The sequence below is a fragment of the Aythya fuligula genome, chromosome 5 (genome assembly GCF_009819795.1).
Source record: "Aythya fuligula isolate bAytFul2 chromosome 5, bAytFul2.pri, whole genome shotgun sequence".
In the NCBI taxonomy this organism is placed as follows: Eukaryota; Metazoa; Chordata; class Aves; order Anseriformes; family Anatidae; genus Aythya; species Aythya fuligula.
In genome coordinates this window covers 56,412,899-56,437,372 of record NC_045563.1, presented here as the reverse complement: position 1 = coordinate 56,437,372, position 24,474 = coordinate 56,412,899, and the positions used below count along the sequence as shown (strand labels likewise).

General features: G+C 40.0%; 1 protein-coding gene across 1 annotated transcript in view; it reads left to right on the top strand.

The window, feature by feature from the left end:
• Positions 1 to 23,557, top strand: part of LGR4 (leucine rich repeat containing G protein-coupled receptor 4) — a 73,451-nt gene extending 49,894 nt beyond the window's left edge. The window contains exons 5-18 of the mRNA XM_032188987.1: positions 6,763 to 6,978; positions 7,506 to 7,577; positions 9,305 to 9,373; positions 9,969 to 10,040; positions 10,127 to 10,198; positions 10,898 to 10,966; positions 11,229 to 11,300; positions 12,418 to 12,483; positions 13,746 to 13,817; positions 14,757 to 14,828; positions 15,133 to 15,258; positions 16,672 to 16,793; positions 17,431 to 17,505; positions 20,578 to 23,557. Of these exons, the coding sequence (XP_032044878.1) occupies positions 6,763 to 6,978; positions 7,506 to 7,577; positions 9,305 to 9,373; positions 9,969 to 10,040; positions 10,127 to 10,198; positions 10,898 to 10,966; positions 11,229 to 11,300; positions 12,418 to 12,483; positions 13,746 to 13,817; positions 14,757 to 14,828; positions 15,133 to 15,258; positions 16,672 to 16,793; positions 17,431 to 17,505; positions 20,578 to 21,854 (2,452 nt within the window). The 3' untranslated portion in view covers positions 21,855 to 23,557. The remainder of the gene's footprint in view (positions 1 to 6,762; positions 6,979 to 7,505; positions 7,578 to 9,304; positions 9,374 to 9,968; positions 10,041 to 10,126; positions 10,199 to 10,897; positions 10,967 to 11,228; positions 11,301 to 12,417; positions 12,484 to 13,745; positions 13,818 to 14,756; positions 14,829 to 15,132; positions 15,259 to 16,671; positions 16,794 to 17,430; positions 17,506 to 20,577) is intronic.
• Positions 23,558 to 24,474: the final 917 nt, after the last annotated feature.

Below are 24,474 nucleotides of genomic sequence, written 5' to 3'. Positions count from 1 at the left end.
TGCTTCGCAGGGCGAAGGTGTACAGTAAGAGGGTGGGAACAGAGGACGGAGGCGTATTTTGACCACGTTTTAAATGTGCTGTAGCACATGGCTGCTGTAACCTCGCATCTCTAGCATCCAGTCCGTCTGTGGCTGTCTGGCTCTCATGGAAGGATCCCTTATCTTCCTGTATAGACAACAAACAACAGCAAAACCCACAAATCACTTCTAGAAACATTCTGCCAGTACCGTAATTAAAACACACAGCTTCAAGTGGTAGTTCGCAATGGTGACAACGATTTTTAGTAATGTAACACATACAAACCAAAGCACGTTGACAGGTGTCACAAGGGAATATCCGTGAATTTGGAGAGGACCACACAAATCCTGCTTTATATTAAAAATAAAATGCAAGGTTCAGCTTATTTCTGGAAAGAATTTTGTGTTACTGGATTACCAAATTTTGAAGGACAAGGGATATCTGTAAGGATAATCTTCAGTAGGAGACTGTAGAAGATGTTGATTAACAGCAATAACTAGATGAAGTTAGCTAGCATCCTGTCTCAGATGATGCATGCTCCTTCAACAGTTGCAGATATTTTTTTTTTGAATGAATCGACTTTGAATGGGTTTTCTCTGGCGGTTTTTCATTTTCCTTCTTTGTTGTTACTAAAGTGATAAAAGGAACCAGCCTTCAGGTGTGTCTGTTGTCAGCTGAAGAGTTAAACTCCCAACACCAGAATGGGAAAGGGAGAAACCTGCACACACTTTGCATTGTTTTTGCAGATTAAAAACAAACGTGCTGAATGCGCTTTTCTCCCTTGCTTTTTTTTTTTTTTTTTTTTTTGAGTGAGGGAACTTCAAGAGCTCTCCTCAGCACGTTTGGTTGTGCTGAAAGATCTTTTAATATGCAGAAGTTAAAATATACTGCTTTGGAAACTTTGCATACTTGCTGTAGGACAAAAACAAAACATTTTTCTGTGCTCTGTACACCTTTTGGGAGCTCCTCTGATTTTCTTGTATGTAAGGCATGGGTATTTTTTGTGAACCTCAGGAACCTCTGGGCATTTTGTATCGTATTTTTTCACTGTCCAGGCTTTTTTAAGGCACTGCTAATGGTTAAGTAACAATCAATGAATGATTTAGAAACAGAACACATCAGAAACTTACCTGGAGTGGTGGAAGTTATCGCTCTTCTGCTTATCAGTTGTTTTTCTTCTCCTTTACACAGCATATAGGTAAAGATCAGCTGAATCTTCTATGGGCAATTGGCAGCAAACTCGGTGCAATCTCTGATCGGTACCATGTGAAGCATTTCAGTGGGAGAACTATACGTGCTGGCAAATCAATACTGGTGATTGAAATACCTTTGGCATGTAGCATTTGTTTCTGAGAGCTGCTGTAAATTTGTCTTCAAATAGAGCAAATCCTTGTACTGATGTTCACAATACGCAAGGTGCAGAGAGCAGCTGTTTGATACAGTGAGCAAACGAACTAAGTATGTTAAAGTACCTCTGTTAACACGGCAGGTTTACTGCCTTACATTGTAGCGGAGTTTCCGATGTATTAGGCTTATCAGTACTCAACTTCAAAACCTAAAAATCAACTCCAGTGTTATTTGAGTGATTTCTTTGTGGTTTTTGAAGGAGCACTTTAAAGAGCAAAGTTCTTTAATGATTGCCATTGAGCAGAAGTGGTTTTACACAAGAGTCAGGAGTGATTTTCCTTTTATTAACGTGAATGTTCAACTCTTGCTATTAGTACGAGGCTGTTACAATTTCTCCGTCACTGAAACCCAGACTGCTGCGTGTGGTTGCAGGTGAGCGCTAGTGTGGCAAACGGCGAGGCTGTGACAGACACCAGAAATAAATCTGACAGTCTCCTCTTCCCAGGCAAATATCGATAAAAGGCATGAGGGGTCACGAGATGCAGCGCAAGTAAATTTCTAAAAAGTATTGCTAAGACTGCATATAGGAGGCATCTCTCTTCCACTGTAACATATTCAGAAAGCTGGATGGCATGCCATTGGCATGCCACACACCAGCATGCTCCTGGCAGGCCTGGCCTGAGGCTTTCAGCACAGAGTTTTTAAGAAAATTTAAGATATAGATACTGGACTCAGAATGGTAATGTTACGTGTGCTCGTATAATTCACGTACACACACTCGCTTAGGTGTTAGTTAGACTTTGGAACTCGTGTTCATTTGAATTAAGGTAGGAGTTCTTATTAGTTTTACGGTTTCCTTAATGTGAAGTTAATTGTTTGTAGATATTTCATTTGCTTTGTTCTTTACCTGTTCTAACAATATGTTAAAAACTCCCGTGAGATGTATAGGCACGCTGAATGTATAGGCTTTTGTCGTGCTCCTGCTCTTTCTTCTTGTGCACTTGTTGGAATTTGTGTGAGGACACAAACCCGACAGGGAATAAAAATGAAGATGACGGCTCAGAAGGTCAACTCTGAACGTAGAGACTAAAATTTGAAGGCCTCTCACAAGTCAGTGCTTATAGGGCAGCTGGAACTGGAGCAGCTTTTGAAAGATGAAGGAATTCAAGTATATGCTGCAAGCTGATTTCAAGACCATAGAACATCCTTAAAAACAATGGAAAAGGACAGACTTTGTTAAAGGTCAGTCTAAACAGCAAAGAAGAGTTCTTGTACTTTGTTAGCTATTAGTGTCAGTGAATACTCTCATCCCATCGGAAAGAAGAGGTGTGGTGCTGAATTGCACGATTTTATGGAAGCTGTCAAATATTCTGGTTTTGCTTTTCAGTTGGTTCATGAAGTACACCGTTGTGTGCATGCCACGTAATACAGAAGCATCACAGCTGTGATTTCCGCAGTGGAATTAACATAGATAAGCTTGAATTTTACCGGGGGGAAAGTTAGAATAACTGTGGCATATCAGGTGTACACCAAGAGGAATGAAGGAACACAAACTGTGAATGCGACAAAAATGGCTGAATTAAAAATAAATCTCGAGGTCTGAGAACTAATAACAGAAATCGAGCTCCAATAAATTATGTTTTGTGTACCCCTAGTAATACCAATTTGTTCTTTTGATGTTATACTTGGTCCTGTTACCTTTATGAATCCCAGGTTTTCCCTTTAAAGCTGTAAATGCAGCTCAACAAAAGCACTATGCAAAACTTCCATTTTCAGCTATTTTGTTGAGATGTCCGATGGCTTTTGGGAGGAGCTGGGGCCGGCACAGTGCTCTTCAGACTCGCAGAGCGGGCAGCTGCTACGTATGGGGGGACACAACCCATCACAGCATGCTGCCCCGTCTGCCTGCTTAACTAGGGCTTTATGATTTGGCATCAGTAATTACTTCCAGCTCAGTTCAGACATTGCTCTTGGTTAGACTATGCCAAGAAGCCACAGAGAGCAAGAAAAATGCCCTTTCTGTCTTCCACCCGCTCTCCTGCTCCATGGGAACGGTGCCTGTTTTGCCTCTCCCCCCTCGGTTTTACTGCTGGGGGCAGAAGATGAAAATTAGAGAATGAAGGGCTGTGGAGAGCCATCAGCATACGACCCCGATGTGGAGTTACATGGGGTCTGGATGGGGCTAAGAGCACGGCCAAGGTCCTGACCAGGGGAGCACCTCGGTGACCTCCCTCGCCCTGTGTGTCCATCCTTCTGCCACCCGCCTCTGGTGGGCGGCCGGAGGGACAGACCCAGGCCTGGGATTTCTCTGGGTTTTGTTGTTGTTGTCTGCTTGTGTGGTTGTTTTGTGTGTTTTTGCCCAAATCTTCTTGGATAAGTGGAATTTAGTAAGGAGCACAGTGGAAGTACAAGCATAGGCGGAGACAGGTAGTGACAGGGACTAAGCGCCGCCTGCCTCTCGGGGTGTGTTGCTTCTCTTACAAAAATAATAATAGAAAAATCAGTTGAAGAGAAGACTCGGATATATTTATTCCACTGGAAAATAACTCTTTTGATCTTCAGGGAGGTGTGTGAATTCAGGAGGGAGAAGAAAGACAGGTAATTTCTATTTTTTTTTTTTCTGCAGCAGAGCCCCAGGCTTTTTTTCTCTACCTGCTCCCCCCCCCTTTTTTTTTTTAATTATCACCAGACATTTAATTTCTCTGAAATGTTCCAGTCTTGAAGCACGCTAAAAGCATTCAAACAGAATTGTGTACACACCTGTCAGACCATGGGGCAACTGATAAGGGGATGCCAATATATGAACCATAGGAGTTAGCTCTTTGATATATAGCTTTAGAGTTAATGGCACCTCCCTCGTCTTAGGAAAGGGCCCTTTGGCTGCAGTTTTGTAAATTCCTGCTTATATCAGTGTATTTGTTGCTTAATTTTTTTGCATTTCTTGACTTGTTATTATATGGAACTTGAGGTGCTGACATGTTTCTCCAAATAACTGGGAATATTCAAACCATGTACAGCACAACAGCAAGACCCTCTTTCACAGAAGTAGAGGAAGGGCATTAATGCCTTATGGATATTATGTAGAGATTTCTTAAGACTGTATGATCAGGCTTTTCTTCTTTCTTTGAAGTCACCATGTATTTTACATTTCGGAGAGAAAATAATTAGGCTAATGCTGACCACTTTGGTAAACCCAAAACTTTAACATCTTAATTGTTCAAGGTGGATTTAGATGCAATAAAATGTATCCTCACAGGTATGCGCAGTGCTGTAAGCTAGGCTGAAATGAGATGTTTCCAGCTGACTGCAGGTGGAGCAATGTGCAGAAACACCTCCCCTTCTCTTGGCCCTTTCTGCCTTCCCAGTAGAGTACAGTGAGCTGGGCTGGCTGCTCTTCATCTGCTCTGGTACACGGTGAAAGAGGAGAGAGCCCAGAAGCCCCCTCGTGATTACTGGAGCCGTGGTGACCGTGCACAGGAACAAACGTGGAGCAGTCACCTGGGCCATCCTGCGCCTGCCGAGAGGGCCAGGATGAATGGCTGCAGGCAATGACTTCTTAAACTGATCCGGCTAGATTTTCAAGAGCATGTCTGATCATGGCTTCAGAAACGCAGTGCGTGCTTAATATAACTCCCAACCCGTGCTGTGCTGGTTTGTATCATAATAAGCATCAGCGTTAATGGAGTGCATACGAGTTTTGTCTCCCCAGACAGCAGCATACATAACACAACTGGTACGCCAGTCGTCTCAAGGTAGTTATGCAAGGTGTTTTCTTCCACGTTTGCAGTGAAGTCACCAGGTTTCAGCTCTGTGTTGACCTGTAGAAGACAGAATGCCAGTCACTCTTAGCCCTATGCAGACTCAATTTGTTAGTTTTCTTTCTGTTTTGTTTTCTTTTTTTATATATAATTATTTTTGTTATCTTTTTTTTTTTTTGTTTTGTTTTCTTTTTCCATCTTGTGGGTTATCATTGCTTGCCTTTCATCTCCTCCACTTAGTAAGAATAGTGCTTTATTAATGTTTTCTGCTTCTTCCTGAGTCATCCCTCGCAGCTGCCCATTTGTGGGGCTTCTGTCCGTGTACACCCAAATGTAAGCTTTTATTCTGGATATTTTTCCATTTTTGTCCCTGACACAGCTGGTTATGTAGCAAAGCATGGGCAAACCCAAACCAGGCCCGGGCAAACCCAAACCAGGCCCTGTCTGTACCTTCTGCCCGCTGTGGCTGCCAGTGATGCTATCCAAGTCACCGCGCTGCTGAAATAGGAAGGTGAAAAAGCAAGTTGATTCAGAGCATGTTGCACGAGGGAAAAGCACATGTATTTTTGCATAAGAGTTTCTGTTGTCACTGCCAAAGCCAGGCATCGGACAGGGAGCGCAGAGTACTGCGTGGATGAGGATTTGTGGTGGGGCTGTGAGTAGCACCTGCACCTCTATCGTGAGGGTTCACAGCTGGAGCCCAGGCTGAGGACCTGCCTTTGCCCTCCAAGGTGGAGGAGTGTGGAGTTCTTCCAGGTGTGGAGTTCTTTTTGTTGTTGTTTTTTTGATGCTTTGAAACCTGAAGAAGCTATGAAACACAAGAGCATACGTGAGCGAGTAGTTGTAACGGGGCTAATTGTCATACATCTGCTGCAGCTCTTTTTGAAAGGCAGCAAAGCCATTTTCTACATCTGTTGCTTCCACTAATATTTGCAATCAGAGTTAATTTAGGGAAAAAATGTGAAGGCAATAATGTCCAACACTTACCCGTGCTAGTGTTCTGGTTTGCATTTTTTGTGGAGCGTGACAGAAGGGATCAGCTCTCAAACTGAAAGATATTTCTCTGTTTTGGCTGATGGTGTAAAGTTTCATTTGCCAACATGGTTCATAACTGACTTTGTTCAAGAACTGCATTTGATAATTGCTTTCCTTTAGTCACTGAAGGTGTGTAGCAGTCCCCCGAGACAATACGTATGACAGGGTACAGCGCTATGACAAGGGAGGTACAGGGATAATTGTTCAAAGGAGTAACTCTCTGCAATCTGTGGTACGATATCAAGCACCTTTCAACATCTTGTTCCAGTGAGGTACCTACAGGAGCTGGAGGGTTTGTGGGGAGGAGACTTCTGTAGTTACCAATTGACTTGGGTAAGCTCATTGTAAGCATATGAATTTGTTAAAATGTTTTATTAAAAACGTCCGAGAAGACATTTTTATGAAGCTTTCTTTTATGGGTTCTTCACGTGACTTGGAAGAGTGTTCACGCGTCACTTCAGTAAACTTTCAAACTTAGCAGTATTAAAATATTTCAGTACAACGTGTTTAAAAAATGTTCAGGAATAATAGGGCTTGAATCTGCCTTTTTGCTGCTTTGCAGTTTGTGGCTTTACCGTGCAAACTCTTTCTGTTTCAATCTAGGCGTTTAGATGCGAACCACATCACAGCCGTACCAAAGGACAGTTTTGAGGGCCTGGTGCAGTTGCGTCACCTCTGGCTGGATGACAACAGTCTGACAGAAGTCCCCATTCATCCGCTCAGCAACCTCCCCTCTCTGCAGGCGTTGACGCTGGCCCTTAACAAAATAACGCACATTCCTGACTATGCATTTACAAACCTGTCAAGTCTTGTTGTTCTGTGAGTATTTCTTACTTTGCTTCACGGGTCACTTGGATTGTCCCCGGTTAGAGCTTCGATTTATCTAGGATGGCCTGAAAATGGTATTTGGCTGTGTTTTAGCTCAATTGTCTAGTCGCAGCCTATACCACCAGTGCAAGTTGTTATCATGGATACTCGACAGTCTGCTGAAGGTTTGCTAAAGACTTTCTCCTACACAGAAAGTCAAAAGTGCTATGGGTAGTGAAGTTCCCGTATATCCTGATATCATATTTTGATTTATATGTTTAAATCATGTTTAATTGCACTTCTGGATAGTGAGTAAAGGTTTAAAATAGGTTGTTTTGACTGCAGGCAATCTATTCTGTTCCCATATGAGGATGAGATATTTCTATCTTGAAGTGTAAGACGTTTTGCTGCATTACCCTTCCCATGAAATGTTTTTTCTAAACCATTTTAACTGTCTTGATTTCATAGAATAATCTACTAATTTGTTAATTTATGTGAAATTATTCACTCATCCCCATTCTTGTTTTGTTCTTTTTTAGACATCTTCATAATAATAAAATAAAAACTATAGGAAAACACTGTTTTGATGGATTAGACAACCTTGAAACCTTGTAAGTATGCTTCTTAAAGTAATTCTTTGTTCAGTGTCATTTGTCTCATTCACAGCTTAATTGAGCTTACTTTATGGTGAAGACTTTGCAAACAAGGCATGTGTGCAGCACAACACATACCTCTAACACTTAACGTCCAGCTCAGATTTCGGAAGTGAAGGCTAATATCAGTGCAGTGCTCCACCAAAACTAATTAACTATGTTGAGAAGCGGGTAAATATTAGCCTGGGTGAAATGTCGTGCAGGATGATGTGGCTCTAACGTTCTTGGTCCTGATCTAGCTGGTGTATCTTTGCATAGCACTCCACTGAGTCAGCTGGATATATCAGAAGTGTTTGAGTGGCCCTGTATGTGATAAGGGACAAATATTTGTTTCTCAGATTTACCGTAGGATTAAGCATATTTAAAATACGCTGTCAAAACTGTTGTGTGTCAATAGGAGGTTTCTCAGAGGGCCCCAGTGGGCTGTTTCTCCATCACTCCTCCTCTCTTACCGGATGGGCACCACTGCCTGCCAAAGAAACTCTCTATCTCAAGTGTCCTAGCAGCTCCTATACTGATCCTCAGCTCCTGGGTTCCCAGCCTCTCGAGACTGACATGAGTTCACTTCAAATACTGGCAAATGTTAAACTGATAGACTGCTTTATCTGAAACATTGAGCGTTGCATTCCTTGTGACAGAAATAGGAGACGCAGGTGCACCCGCACCACTTTCCCCTTGCCTCGGGTCTGTTGTCCTTGCTGACAATTTATACGTACCCGAGCACCACTTTTCTATAGTGGCCTGTCAAGACAGGGTCTGGGCTCTTTTCAACCTCCTAGGAGAGGAATGGCCTTCAGCTGCTTGAGTTGCACTCCCTGTTTCCCTTCAGCTCGCTCAATGAATGTCTAGTAAGCAGTGTTTCCTTCAGCGGTGCCTTTAGTTATGCTTAAGAGAATGCTAAATAATTAAAATTAATGAAGGAGGGCAAGGACATGCTAAAGCCACTGACAACCTTTGTTAACATCAGGAGTTTGGAGGAGTCCAGGAACGTTGCTTACTCCAAGTACCTTGTTATTCTCCTGGAGCCTTCAGTTATTAAATTAAGTAATAATAACCAGGTACTATGTAAATGCATGCAGCTGATGTGAGACTCTAAAAATGGTTTTGTTTCTCATAAGCAATCCTTTCTGCAGAAGTGTATAGCAGGTCCTGACATAACTAGAATGCTAGAATGGTGACAGGTCAACTGTCCATGCCTGTATCATTGACATGCACTGAGTCAGCGTGATGTGATGGGCTTTACCTATGCTTCTCTTTAATATTTAGAATTGGTTTTGCTACAAGGTCTGCTATTGCCTAATGGCTTATTTGCTATTTATTTTATAAAATCAGAGAGAAAAGTTGTCAGAGTAAGCTAATAAAGAGTAATCGTATGCCTACATTTTTTTTTTGTTATTGTTTCTTTGAAATTTTAGTTCATTGTCCTGTAAATTCATTTGAAGAGAAATCCATGAGGTACTGAAAAATACTGAGCTTTGCTGTAAAAAAATGTCATAAGTTATTAGCTGGTTATAAAGTACGTAAAACATCAGAATACTGAATCTAAGTTTAAAATCAAGTTATTCTGTAGTCTAGTTAAAGATGTTCTGAAAGTTCTTACTTTCACTGAATTGTCTAAAATAAAAAAGATTTTGGTTCATAACCATGATAAGTATTTTCTAACTTTTCGGCTTTGTTTCTTCTAGGGATTTAAATTATAACAACATGGTAGAGTTCCCTGAAGCCATAAAAGCGCTCCCAAGTCTAAAAGAGTTGTGAGTATTAACTATTATCCCTTTTAAACTGTTTTCTTTATCCTTTCTGTAAATAAAAAGAGAAAAGAAATTCCCAGATTTAAGAATGCTCATCTGATTATGCAGCAGGCTAGATCAGATCAAGTTATGCTAAGCGATGCTGTAATTAAAGGAAAATATAATCAACAGCTACAGAGGGAACCTATTGAAAATGATTTTGGAGTTATATAACCAAGGAATTTATTCAGGAGTACCATTAGCATAGATCTTAATCATGAGCTGGTTTTGGCCTCCCATAGCAGAATTATATATTCACTGATTGTGCATATTTTCCTTGCTCCCTCCTTAAAAAGGGAAGAGAAGAGAGAAAGCATAAGGCCATGTTTTACACAGAATATTTTCTTCCTACTTAAATATTTTCAGTATAGCTGAAATGGAGTAGACAAAAATTACGCCTTCAAACTTGCTCCTACATACTCCAATTTAACTACAACCCAACTTTTGGCAGGATTAGGAGTTGAATAGGTGTAGTGTATCCACACAAAGAAGATGACTGTTGGTTGAATCTACTGGCGGTATATTTCTAAATGTGGGTTTTCTTTGCTAATATCTTTAGGGCATTTCACAGTAACTACATTTCCATAATTCCTGATGGTGCATTTGCAGGAAACCCCCTTCTAAGAACGATGTAAGTAATTTTCATGCTTCTATTTTTAGTCTGTAGCAGACTGTGACTGTAAGAACAGTGATTGAAACATGTTTTTCATTTCCCAGACATTTGTATGATAATCCTTTGTCTTTTGTGGGAAACTCGGCATTTCAGAATCTGTCAGATTTGCATTCCCTGTAAGTATCACCTCAACTAAATAGTACAATAATTTGATATGAAATGTTGTGGCTAAGAGCTCAAAATAACTGCATTTCCCAACTGCCTCTACCTCTTAATGTGTAATTTTTTTCAGCAGTTAGCTTTAACAAGCATTGTTTTGGTTGGGAACATCCAGTTTCATAAGAAGCTCTGCTAAATATGCTTTACAACATTGTTGTGTTTTTTTTTTTTTTAATCTTCATCACCTTGCGTAAGACATAACCTCAGGCCGAATGCTCAGGTTCTTACCTAAACAAACTCCAGTATGTCCTGGGTGTTTTTTGAACAGGGGTGTACATTGTGAGAATATTTTGCAGGTTAGTGCGTGCATGCTCTCAAACAATACCAGTTCTGGGGGTGAGGAGTAAGCAAAATGGAGTTCCAGCTTTGAGCTACAAACTACCAGAGAGTTTAGGCCCTTTTCCTATGTGTTTTGATATGATGTTTTCCAATGTGATTAGTTCCAGTTAATTGCTAACAGAAGTAATTTATTAAACACATTGTTAGTGTAAGAAGCACTTAGAAGAATATCTTCATGTGTAAAATTTCAATAAAGCAGAAATAATAAGGATGTTAGAATGTCTGCTTAGTGAAAATATATACCTGATAGCAAGACTGCATGTCACAGTTCATTTGCATAATAATTTACAGCTAATTTTTGTGGGGATTTTTTTTAGGGTCATTCGGGGTGCCAGTATGGTGCAGTGGTTTCCTAATTTGACAGGAACCATTAATCTGGAGAGCCTGTAAGTATATTCTGCAGAAATAATTTCCAATGATTTCTTGGGTTTGTCCCATGTGAAATGATTGAAATGCAGTTTAGTGGGTCTGGAGAGCATCTTGGACATATGTTCTCTTCCTCTCACTAAATGTCTTTGTTGGTGAATCTAGCACCTGACAGCTAAGACACCATCTTCCATTCCTATGTATGCTAGTTTTGTTATATCATCAACAATACAAATATTTTTATACATATATATATATATATATATATTTTTTTTTTCCTAGAACTCTAACAGGGACCAAGATAAACAGTATTCCTGTTAATTTGTGCCAAGAGCAAAAGATGCTACGAACTCTGTAAGTGTACACATTGTGCTCCTATTCTCATCTTGATCAAAATGTTTTGATGTAGAGCTAAATTAAAGAAAAGGTTTTGCTCAGCTAGTAATGCAAAGGCAAAACAGAAGAAGCAAGGTGTGCTGAAAATAAATGCAAAAGAACAAACTGGAAAGTGAAATCATTAGGGGGCCAGAGCCATGTTTACAAAGGATGCACACGAAAAAATGGAACAACAGCACTTTGTGAGAAATGGAGGAGTAAAATACCTTTTTTTACAGGAGAAAAATTGGGATGAAGGAGGATGATGATGCATGACTTATTTTGAAATTCCCGCTTATCTTTTGAACAGAACTTAAAGGGTTGTTTGCAAGTTTCTAGTCTCCCTTTTTTGCTGCATAGTTTCACAGAAAATTCTGGGAGGTACCAGTACCCTAAATCAGAATTTGCAACAAATTCCTGCATCACATACCCTCCATCCAGTTCATCCTAAAAAGCCAGCTTATCAATAAACCTTTTTAGATTACAGTTCTCAGAATTCAGGAAATTTGTACAGTATGATTTTTGGGTATGCGTGTATCCAGACATAGAGCTAAAAGCAGTGCCTATAGGATCAGAACTGTTGTTTGGGAGGGATCACATGAGCTGTTGAAGCCACTACAGAGGTACAGCCTATTTCTCCCTTACATTTCAATTGCAGAACACTAATTTCAGTTGTTAATGTTTGCCACATAGAGTTTTCAGTTGATTGTTTTTATTATGCTTGCTCACTTTACATTACTTGTTGAATATTTCAGGAAAGTCAATGATAATTTTGTTCACCTAATTCAGAGAGTTGATGGGGGAGATAGAAAAGTAGCTTTTAACAAGGTTACAAGAATGAAGTGTAAGGCAATAAATCAATGTTTTACAGAGTTTAAAATAGCCTTATTTCTGTTACTTGTTGATGTATTTATGTAACACGTATAGCTGAAATGCACAACAGGACTAGTCAGGGCAGCTGTCTCCACAGATGATGCTTTTAATTCCCTCTTTAAAAAGTTTTTTTCCCTGCCAATCCACTTGGTTGCAAGCAATGAGATGTTTCAGGTAGAACAGAGTTAAACTAAGCATCCTCCTCCCATTTTCTGTTTTGAAGGGACTTGTCTTATAACAATATAAAGGACCTCCCAAGTTTTAAGGGCTGCCACTCCTTGGAAGAAATGTAAGTAGAAATACATGTTGGTTATTTTATTACTTCTTTAGCTAGTACATCGAGTCCTGCTCTCCAGAGTTGTTTTTGCTTCATATTTGAGCGTAAGTACAATTTGAAGATTAAGGCCAGAGTGAAGTAATATGACCCTGTCATGATGGACAGACAATTCAACCAGTTGTGTTTTCCTCAATCAGCTAAGGTTTAATTGTTCATTTATCACCAAAAAAAAAAAGAAAAAAAAAAAAAAAAGGATGCACGAATCCTACATTTCATAAAGTATTACTATATGCATAAATGGAACGAGCACTTAAGTGTTTTCTTTCATGCCTCTTATTTCTTCCACTCTTCTTCAGTTGCGTTCAACTATCAGCCTGTGCTTGGATAAAATACTTGTTTGTTTTTTTTTTTTTGTAGTCCCTGTAAGACACATCCGTTCTCAAAACCCATCTGTGTTTTTCCATTGCTTTAAAACTTCCTAAGTTTTATTTCTAGGTCCTATGTAATTTTTCCATGTGCTTATGTTCCTACTTCTTAAACCTCTCTGTTCCTAATCTTCTTGACTTTTAATGAGATGGGAGATAATAGACTTCTCACAGATCTTTGCTGTTACACTGACATCTTCGGGCTCATTGTACACGCTTTTTCTGTAGAACATCGAGCAAAGCATCTTCAGAGCTTGTTGTGTGTGAAGGAAGCCTGTTAGTCTCCAACAAAGGCACCACTGATGTGGTGTTTGTTAGAACATGCTGTTACTGTATACACAGGGGAGCTTAAGGGAGTTTGGAAGGGACGTGGGGAGCAAATGTATTGGAGTATAATTTAATTTGGCCATTAGCTCTTGAAGCATTTATCTGCATTTTCCTTTCAAAAATCTGTATTTTGAGAAAAAGAAAGCACACCTGAATCTCCTAAAGATTCCTTGCAGAATTAGGTAGGATTGCATTAAATCTCTATGACTCCTGAAAATTCATAAAGTAATGAATAAAATAAAATTCATAAAGTAAATTAGAAGTAATACAGCCCGTCCTTGATGTTCTCTTCTAAACACTAAGAGATGTGAATTGGGATTGGGCAAAGGTGTTAATAAAAGAGCTTCATAATTGTACTAACATAGCTAACGTGAAATGCAGAGCGGATACCTACATGGTTTGCCTTCAAGGGGAAACTAAATCTTGCCATTGGTAAGGCTAATTCTACTTAGTAGCAGCCACCAAGCTATTCCATGGTTTGAAGTCAGCCCGGTTTGCCAACAAAGCTGTGTTTCTTTGCAGTTCCTTACAGCATAATCAAATCCATGAAATCACAGATGATACCTTTCAAGGACTGTCCTCCCTTCGTATCCTGTAAGTGTACACAGCTGCATACAGAGTAAAACAATATAATGTTTTTGATTCCTTCCTAAAATGATAGCAGGGCTTGGTGTTACGAATCTGGTTTACGTCCGGTGGCCAGGTATGCTGGATCCTAAGGTGAAGCAAACAATGTGCAAGAAATACGAGCAGCAGCCAGTTTCAGTCCCGTTCTTTATTCTTTGTTTTGCTTTTGTATGCGTATCTAAAGAGATTTTTCTTGGCTAATCTACTGTTCAGCATTATATGCTTTGTATTGGAGCATTCTATCTGCTTCCCTCAAGAGAAGTAAACCACTAAACAAAATTAACCCCTACCTTCACACCTTCACATCAGCTGTATGAAGATCATATAGAAACACTCCAATTATAAGTAAAAAAAACAAACAACAACAAAAAACAAACAAACAAACAAACAAACAAAAAAGAATTTGACAGGTCATTTAAATGGAATGTCTTAATTATAAGTCATAGTGGTCCAGCAGGAGCTGAATCTGGAATTAGAAATCCAACCAAGCAGATGCCCTTCTCCTTATTCTTCTGTTCTCTTCCTCCACCCCTTCTGACTTGCCCTGCTGCAAGTGCGGTTGTCACCAAAGTGATCTAGCTGGCACCTTCACCCTGGGAATGGGTGATGCCAGAGCCTGCCTCTGCCTTGCTGAGTTGCCAGGGCCAAGGAAGGAAGGGAACAGGAGCATTAATGGGATACAGCTGCTACCTTGGTAATGGTATGAAGCCAAATACGTTGGACTGGCCAACAGATCAGGCTGCTACTGCACTTGTCCAGCTGGGGAGAGAAGGGAGGTGGGAGGGTCATTCAGTTTTTCTGACAAAGATATAATGGGTGTGTCACCTTAGCTTTTTTCTCAGAATAATGACTTTTGCAATGTTTTGATGAAACTGCTAAAATAATGTTACTTGGCATTCATTGCAGTGACCTCAGTAGAAATCGGATCCATAAGATCCACAAGGAAGCTTTCATCACCCTTGGAGCTATTGTTAACCTGTAAGTAGGCTATTCTTATTTTTCTACCATTAAATTGCTGAGATAGTAAATGCTTTCAGCTTAAAACTGGTACATCTCCATCATTTGTTTCATCTATGTGGATCACGAAACCTCTCGTGAACTGGATGCATGCAGGACACAGTAAAATGAGGCATGCTTCTTAAAAGTGCCTGCTGCAGCAACAGTCATTTCCCAGACCACAGCCTTGGTGCGGGACTTTAAAGACTTCCTACTCCTACAAAGTACGCTTATAGGATCTTCAAAATTGCTTTGTTGTAACGCTATCTTAATATTCATATTTCAGAGACCTAAGTTTCAATGAACTCACTTCAGTTTCAACTGAAGGATTAAGTGGACTGAACCAGCTTAAACTTGCAGGCAATTCTGAGTTGAAAGAAGCTTTGGCAGCGAAGAACTTTGCGAAGCTCCGGTACGTTGGTAAACAACACTACAGAGCGCCTCACTTTTCCTTTGCCTGTAACAAGCAATGTGACAATAAATGAAGCCAGTTTATTAGATAGTACTGATGACAAACGATCATGCCCTTCACTGAGTCCTGCAGTGCCTTGACATTGGTGTATATTAAGGTGTATCCTGACTATTCTGATGGAAAAAAACATTTGTAGACAATTTTCTTGGAACCTGTTACATTTTTCCTCCACCGCTTTTCAGGCAGATATAATCAGCTGACTTTAGATTAGTGGTTTGGATGGATTCCATTTGTTATTGAACTGAGCACATCTGTCTTTCAGTGCGTGGAAAACGGGAACAGACTCACAGGTGCCTGATTCCATAATCACCACACTTCATACATATGCTGTTTATTCATGGAGGCAAATTATATAAGAGTAACAGTAATCATTTAAATTGGAACCTGTTACTGATTTCAATATGCGGTGGATCAGACAGTGATGAACTGGTTTGCATTTGCAAGATCTTTGTACACATTGATATTTTGATCCTGAAGAAGTAGTTTAAAATTGTTTTCCATACTGTCCAGTGGAAAAATGGGCATGAAGATACTGTTAATTTGTGTAAGGCTAATAGAGGGTTCTGTGTCAGACTTAAAGACAAGCTTTGGCAATCCCGTGGAAACAACACATTTTTATATTGTTGCTGTTTTTGATCTGTGCTTGAGAACTAATGCACTGTGGGATCCTCCAGACCAGTGTTCCTTCTAAATACTTACAAGAACATAATTCAGGAACAACACCGCAGATAGTTGATATTGTAGCCTTGAGTCAGAAGAAAATAGCTTTTGTTCTGCTATAACTGAGTTGTTTATATGCACTTTTAAAAACTCTGTGTGCACCTATATTTCTTTTCCACCCAGATTAATAGCGTGTACCATTTCTGGAAAACACACAGAAAGACAATAGCAAAACATATTTTTTTTCTGGTCAACAAAATGAACTGAAAAGGAAATATACGTTTTTAATGCTGTGGTCATTTGGAAACTTAACTTTCTTACAAAACAGTTATGCTTTAATTAACTTGCTTGATGAATTTTTGATTTAATTTGTACAGTAACACCAAAAATATTGATCAGAATTTGCTTTGTATAAGGAGGAAAAATAAAGCGAAGAGATAAACGTCACAAAATATTTTGGTACTCCTTGCTGTAGACGACACTTGGATGCATCACCTGTCCTTTATCTCAGTGAAAAAGTTAATCAGAAGTGGTTACAACTGATGCAATTTAAAATTTATTTTTTTTCTTAGTGACCAGACAAAATACTTCTGTTTTAGCACTGAAGTGTGCCGCTTAATGTTTTTTAAAAGGTGGTAACCTTGGTTAAAGTTACAGCAGGTAACAGTCTTCATTGTTCTGCCTGTATTTCAGGTCGCTCTCGGTGCCGTACGCTTACCAGTGCTGTGCGTTTTGGGGTTGTGACTCCTACTTAAACTCAGATGCTGAAGATTCCAGTCACCAAGATCAAGGTACCTTGGTGGATCGTGAGAAGGGTAAGGGTACTTATCCTAGTGAGGAATGTGTGTTAGGACAGCAATAGTTTTTTTGGGCCAGACTAGACCAAATAAAACGTCTATTGTCTTTGAGTAAGAAAATAATGAAAATGTCATCTTCATAGGGGTACTGAAACCGTCTGTGAAAGTGATTAGCAGTTCCTGGCCAGGTGGGGTGGGCAATGCCAAGTTCTTTCTAAATGTGTGAGAACTGCCTGTTGTTTAAAACTATTTCCCACTGCCAGATTGTTTCCATTATTTTCTGCCAGAGCAGAAGATGTTTTATTGATCTCAGTATTTCAGCCTTCCTGTACAGAGAGCTTGTCCTTACTCTATCTAGTTCAAGGCCTTGTAGATCTTTTCCCTGTTGCTTAAAAATGTTGCTGTTGTGTTGCAAAACACTGTGAGTAGCTACCCTGGGCAGTAGTAACTTACACTGTTGCAGCAGTTTCTGCGCTGAGCATTGGACCACTTGTGGCAAACTGGAACAGCTCCGCTTGTTATAGGCTAGAAAGCTGGTGAAGTGTTAGGTCTTTGATCTTTCAAAGCTGTACTTCCATCCTAGGCAGCTTTGTTGCATTTCCCTCTTTATTTTTCCTTCTGCAACTAACCTGGTTTTCATTTTATTTGAGTACAGCTGATGCAGATGTTCTGAGAAATGATGAAAATGCAGAACTGGGACAGACTATTATTCACTGTACACCAGCAACAGGTAAATCTCTTAAAGTGCTTTAGCCTCATGGCAAACTTCAGGCAAGGTGTTATGCAAATAGCTGTCAACAGAATTGTGTTGTATTCCTCTCTTCCTCTGTACAGAGAAGGTTAAACTGCAGTGCTTGGCTGAAACTTCATTTGATGCCATTGTTTTGGACAAGCAGTCACAAAGAATAGGCTCAGCTTGTATGGAAGAAATATGTTACAAAAAAAAACAAGTTGGTTTCCGTACACAGAGCATGCTAGATTGTGATACTTATATTTGGACCTTTCTGTGTTTGATGCACTGCCCCCTAATTCTGCATTACTCTTGCCAAGGAAGTATTTGTGGAGCGGACTGTATGAATGCTCATCTGCTCCAGTGAGAAGTTAGCCTGCGCTTTTATCAAACTGCTGTCATTTGTGGTTTAAGCTAAGCCTGATGTTTTTGCAGGAGAGAGGATGAGGAATGCTCATGGGATCTGTTCTCTCAGTCCTGCCTTAGCAGCATTAATTGACAGCAGAGGGCTGTTACAGGTAGCTGGAGTAGCATCTTAAACTGCTACAGATATCTGTGCTATGAGTACTCTTATTGGCATACCAGAACTATTCCAATTTGGGCTTGAACAGTCCAGGAGTGTTGAAAGCCTTTGATCTCGCGGATGAATATTTTCATTCTAGGCAGTTTCATTGCTCCCCTTCTGCTTATCTTCCTTCTTCTGCACATTTCCACACACGGTTCCACTCAGCCCCTAAAGCACAGGCTATGCTGCCTCTTACTTCCTCACCTTTGCCATGGGCTCTCAAGAAGAGAGAAGCTTTTATACATCTTGTATCCTTCTGTTTGCATAAACAGGAACACGTAGATAAGGGGGAGAGTATGCTTTGAGGAAAGCTGGTTCTGGATGAACATGGGTTTTTCAAGCCTGTTTTCATTTTTTCTGCCTTTACTGGTATTTTATGTCTGTTATGAAACTTCATCTGTTTGCTCTTCATCTTTTGGGATAGCTCTGTCTGTAGTCTACAGAATACTGCAAGGATTTCTAGGTCACTTTGTGGTGGTACTAATGTAACTGTATGATCTGAGAGTGAATTGAACCAATGCTGCTTATTTGCTTTTGATCTGCTCACAGAATGAGAGTTCAGATGCTATGTTATATGGGTTAAATCTTTAAAGCCTTTAGCTCTCTTTTTGCCCATGCCAGAGATGCTGTAACTCTAAAGGGAATGAAGAGCTTGTTTTACAAGTTCACAATTTAACTTGTTTTTCACCAGTCCCTCCCATACTAACAACTTATGACCAGACGACAGCACAGCAGGGAAAATAAGTAGGACACTCCACCCACCACCTGAAGTTCTGAATCATTGCTCATCCCATAGAGCACTTTCCACCTTGCCTAATGGCAGGAATGGATTGCTGAACAGTGGCACTTAAGTAGCATAGCGCTGAAAGCAGCAAAACTCATAGCATGAATGTCCCTGCTGGGTTGGGAATATTAGTGGGAGAGGAGGCTAACTTCGTACTATGATAGTTAGCGAGAATGGGAGTTGGGAGAATGACAGAAAGGTGTGGTGGAGATTTTTGGTTGTGTAAAGATGACCCATGATACAGCTACTAGATAGAAAAGAAACCAGTTTGATTTTCAAAACACAGAATTTGCATTTTTAAATTTCCTAAGTAGGAAGTTGTTTTTAAGTATATTGAGGTTAGCAGATGTTGCTCAATAGAATGGTCTGGATGGGAAGAAAAGAAAGACCATCATCTGCAACCCCTTGCGACATGCAGGGACACCTCCCACTAGACCAGGGTGAACGTCCATGGTGAATGTACTTCAGAAATAATTTCCTGAGTAAGAGATGCTCATTGGAGTATACCTGCAAAAAAAGGGATTGTACTACTGTTTTTGCTGGTCTGATAATCCAATTAACAGCATTATTTCTTGCTCAGAAATGAAGCTTGCTCGTTTAAACAAACAAAAAGATTCTTTCCGGACTTGTCAGTTGAGTTATTTCTGGAAGTTGCTTTAGGCCTTGGGAGTTTCTCCTCCTGACGTTTAATCTCTCCATGCAGTCAGCGTTAGGAATGGGTTGTGCTTACCTTTCGCCTGCCTAGAAGGAGGGGACGAGGCATGTGGGGCTGAGGGCTGCGTGGCCGTGGCTCAGAAGCTGCTCCGGCAGTGTGGTTTGGCGTTCCTCTGCTTCGCCTTCAGCTCGCAGGGGGCCAGACTGCACAAGAGATCCCTCGGTATTGTGTTTGGGACAATTAGCAGCGCTTAATGGAGATGAAGGAGAGGTTAAACTCTTCTAATTGTTACATAAAATCAGTGGGATTTCCCCATGGAATAAATAGCAATTAGAAGGATTAGAAGGGTAAGCAGAAACAGTGACCTTTTTTTCCCCTTATCTTGCTTTATATCATTAGACATTTCATTTATCTGTTTTTTATCACTTAGTTCTTCACCTCAGTGGCAAAAGAAGAAGAAAATCCAATTTTTCCTATGACTCTGCAAACTCTCAATGCCTTCCAGTGCTGGGGGTGGGAGAGAGGGTCTGTGGTGAATTCCTGTCCCTATTAAAGCTGATAAATTGAATTTGTTGGCTGTTTTACAGATGTTTCCTTGTGACCAAAAGCTACTCCGGAAGGCATGTTTGTGAATCATTTTTTGAGAGAAATGTTACTTATAAAGGAAAAGGAATTTTTTTTTTACAAGTCGGTTTTGAACTTTTGGTTTTATTTAGTTATCAACCTTTTTATGAAATATGAAATATTTTTTAAAAAGTATTTAGGGGGCACTAATAAAAGCTATTTTGAGTAGCTGAGAGGTAATTAGGTTTGTTTATCTAGTTTGTTTATAGAAAGTATTCCCAAGTGACCATTCGTTGCAGTAATTATTATTTCAGGCATAATTAATTAGTAAATAGCTTCAGCAGAGCAGTTTACTTTCAACTGACCTATTTAGCAGTTCAGCTGGGTACTCTATTCATGAATTAATGAATGAGGAGGGCTCTTGTAATACCTTTGAAAATCTTGCTTATTAAGGCACGAGTTTTCTCCCTAAATTGGTTGTCCTTCTGTTTTTTTTTCTTCTAGGTGCTTTTAAGCCTTGTGAATATTTACTGGGAAGCTGGATGATTCGACTGACTGTCTGGTTTATTTTTTTGGTTGCTTTGTTCTTCAACCTGCTTGTCATGTTAACAATATTTGCATCTTGTACTCCATTGCCATCTTCCAAACTGTTTATAGGCCTGATTTCTGTCTCTAACTTATTCATGGGAGTCTATACCGGTATTTTAACTTTCTTGGATGCTGTCTCTTGGGGAAGATTTGCTGAATTTGGCATATGGTGGGAGACTGGCAGTGGTTGCAGAGTTGCTGGGTTTCTCGCAGTATTTTCATCAGAAAGTGCCATTTTTTTCCTGATGCTGGCAGCCGTTGAACGGAGCTTCTCTGCGAAGGAGATCATTAAAAAGGGGAAAAGCAATCGGCAAAAACAGTTTCAGATTGCGGCAGTCCTCGCTTTCCTGTGTGCTATGGTAGCAGGATGCTTACCACTTTTCCATAAAGTGGAGTATTCGGCATCACCCCTTTGCTTGCCCTTCCCCACTGGAGAGACGCCTTCACTAGGCTTCACGGTAACTTTAGTGCTCCTGAATTCGTTAGCGTTTTTGCTAATGGCTATTATCTACACTAAACTTTACTGCAACTTGGAAAAAGAGGACCTCTCCGAAAACTCACAGTCCAGCATGATTAAGCATGTCGCTTGGCTAATCTTCACGAACTGCATCTTTTTCTGCCCTGTTGCATTTTTCTCGTTTGCACCGTTGATCACTGCAATTTCTATCAGCCCTGAAATAATGAAGTCTGTTACTCTGATATTCTTCCCGTTACCCGCTTGCCTGAACCCAGTTCTGTACGTATTCTTCAATCCAAAGTTCAAGGAAGACTGGAAGTTGCTCAGACGCCACTTGACCAGGAAGAACGGAGCGGTAGCAATTTCTGTCAACACCCAAGGGGGCTGCGTGGCGCAGGACTTTTACTATGACTGTGGCATGTACACCCATCTGCAGGGGAACATTGCCGTGTGCGAGTGCTGCGAATCGCTCCTCTTGTCCAAGCCCGTGCCATGTAAACACTTAATCAAATCACACAGCTGCCCCACGCTGGCAGTGGTGCCTTGCCAAAGGCCGGATGGCTACTGGTCGGACTGTGGCACCCAGTCTGCCCACTCCGACTACGCGGACGAGGACGATTCCTTCGTGTCGGACAGCTCAGACCAAGTGCAGGCGTGCGGCCGCGCATGCTTCTACCAAAGCCGAGGATTCCCTTTGGTTCGCTATGCCTACAACATACCCAGAATTAAAGACTGAAAGGCTTTGCCGTCAGCTCTTCTGACGAAGAGGTATAACGCTTCGTAGGCCGTTACCTGTTTTGACCTTCTCAAGCAGGAAGCACTTTTGTAATCGTTGTTTAGCGTCGTTTGTAAAGAAGGGAAGTGGGCAGTAATTTCTTGAGCCATACGTTTAAAAATAATGAAACGAATAAATAAATTGCCCTGACTGTAAATAATTGGTAAACCAAATTTGTTACCCAATATTTTTACTCTTTCCAAGCAATAGTGGTTCCTTTTATACGGTTTTTACATGCCTAGTGGTCTGTTTCCATGTTGTGCTCCAGTTGTATTTACTTCTGCTGGTGGTGAGGTAAGTTCTGATGATTTTTTTCCTGCCAAAGCACAATATAAAGGACAGCTGTTAATATTAAAGAAATTATTTTTAAATGTGACTTTTCTATAATTAAGCAAACAACTCTCTTGCTAGCTTTGTATAGTGTATTCAGCATTGAATCTCAGGATGAATTTTACTGCAGGGCCAAAAAAAGGGATTAATTCTCCCATAATAACTGTGAGAGCAATATAGTAATACCGTGTTTCTTTTGTATTTCAAGCCAATGTTCGATCTTTTTTAGACAAAGAAAAGATTGCTATAGCAAAAGCAGTTGTAATCCACAATATCTGCAGACTATGAAACATCAATATTAACAGCTGTCAGGCACAATAGGGCTGAATGCATTTTTCAGCGACGATGCATTACTTCAGGTGAAACACAGCAACTTTCTTCAGTATTATGCAGTAGGGTCACGCTGTTAGGAGGAATATCGATGCATCGGGTGGTGTATTAGCAGTGCTGTGAATGTATACAGCTCGTGTGCTTGCAGAAAAAGACTGGCTAATACTGCGCAGCCTGTTGAATGTTGGTGCACCCCAATAATATCTATGAATAGACTGAGATTTTAGCAAATGGAGAGAAAACGAAAGAATTTTACAATTAAAAAAAAAAAAACAAAACATATTGTTGCCAGTTATTTTACTGAGTGTGATGTACACTGTGCAGAGTCACTGATTTTCATGTAAGTCAGTGTTTTATTTTAAAACCATTTAAGTCTTGAGGCCCAAATGATTTAAGTACAATCAGTGATTCGTTGATTTAGTTTGAAATCTGATCAATTTATATTATATCAGAGTTATGAATGCTCGATTAGGTAATTATGTTCCTCAACTATGATAAATCAAGAGCAAATTCACTGCCATCCCAGTTACTCTGGAGACATTCTTCTTAAGATTTAAAGCTAGATTGCTGTTTTGAGAATTAACCTGTATATACTGTTCATACAATGAATTTTTATCTTTGTATTGTAAATTATTTGATAGAACACATGATGGGAAATGTGGCTTCAGTTCATTTTGTTAATTAAAGCTACCTCCTAAACAATAGTGGCTGCCAGTAGCAGAATGTTTAAAACATGGTTTATATACTTTTTGCATTGTAAATAGACATGGTTGTATATTGTCACTGTAATAAAAACAGAATCCTTGTATATCGAAAACATGTAGTTTGTATAAAATACGGGAGGATTATTTACTGTAATGCTGTTAATTTTGTAAGCCAAAATATTCACATGTAAAAACAAAGGAGAAAACCCACCACCCAGAGTTGTTAATTCTTATATTTACACTCATGAATATTAGAGCCATCTGCAATTAGCATGGAATGTTACACTGAAAACAAATAAAGGGTACATGAATATTGATTGTTATTTATCTCTGTTTTTCAGAAGTTTAGGCTAAAAATGGTGCACTTGCATGAAATTGTAGACAACAATGAGCATAATTAATGTGGTTAGAGCTTTGGGAAGGAATAGCCAGCAAAATAAGTAAGCTGCCAGTTTACATGTGGATCTGTGATCTCTGACTAATGCTGCCTCAGGGCCTGCAAATGATTAAAACATTCAGAGAAGCGCTTGCGCTCTTACACAGCAAACGCTTTAAAAAAAAGACATTATGTACCGTATTTAACTTCAAATGTGATACATATTGGAAAGTCATACAGAGGATGATTTTATGTTTTTGATAGCATTTCCCTGCTAATCGGTACTTTTCTTAAGCTGTAGTTTTGTAAGAGTCACGGTTTGTTCCATGCTCCCTCTGTTGGCCAACTAGTCACAGGTAACAACAATACTTCTAAGAAGAGTACTCCTCAAAAAGGAAAACCAATTTCAGATGGAGTTTTATAATTAGCAGGAAGGAAATCCAACTATCAAGGTGCCAAGTGCATATTCCAACAATATTCTTGAGCATGGATATATGTCGCCCGCTGTTTAACAAATGAGTCGTCACTGAAATGCTATGAAAGTGGCCAAATGTAGTTCATTTAGAACTCTAATATTCAAAATGTGTTTTTTTTTTTTTTTTTTTTTTTTTTTCCAGTTAACTTCTAATGCAGTCAGTCCAGTGTCTTCCAACACGTTCAGGTTTTATTGATAGAGGTGAAGGAACGCAGGCAGTAGCTAGTAAAATCAACCTGTTGAGAAGTAGTGCTGCAAAACTTGCCTGGCTCAGCATTGCTGCGTGCCCAACATGACCACGTAAGAACGCAGAGAAGCACAGCTACCAGGTACCAGATAAATCCCTTGTCACATCCTTGCTGGGCA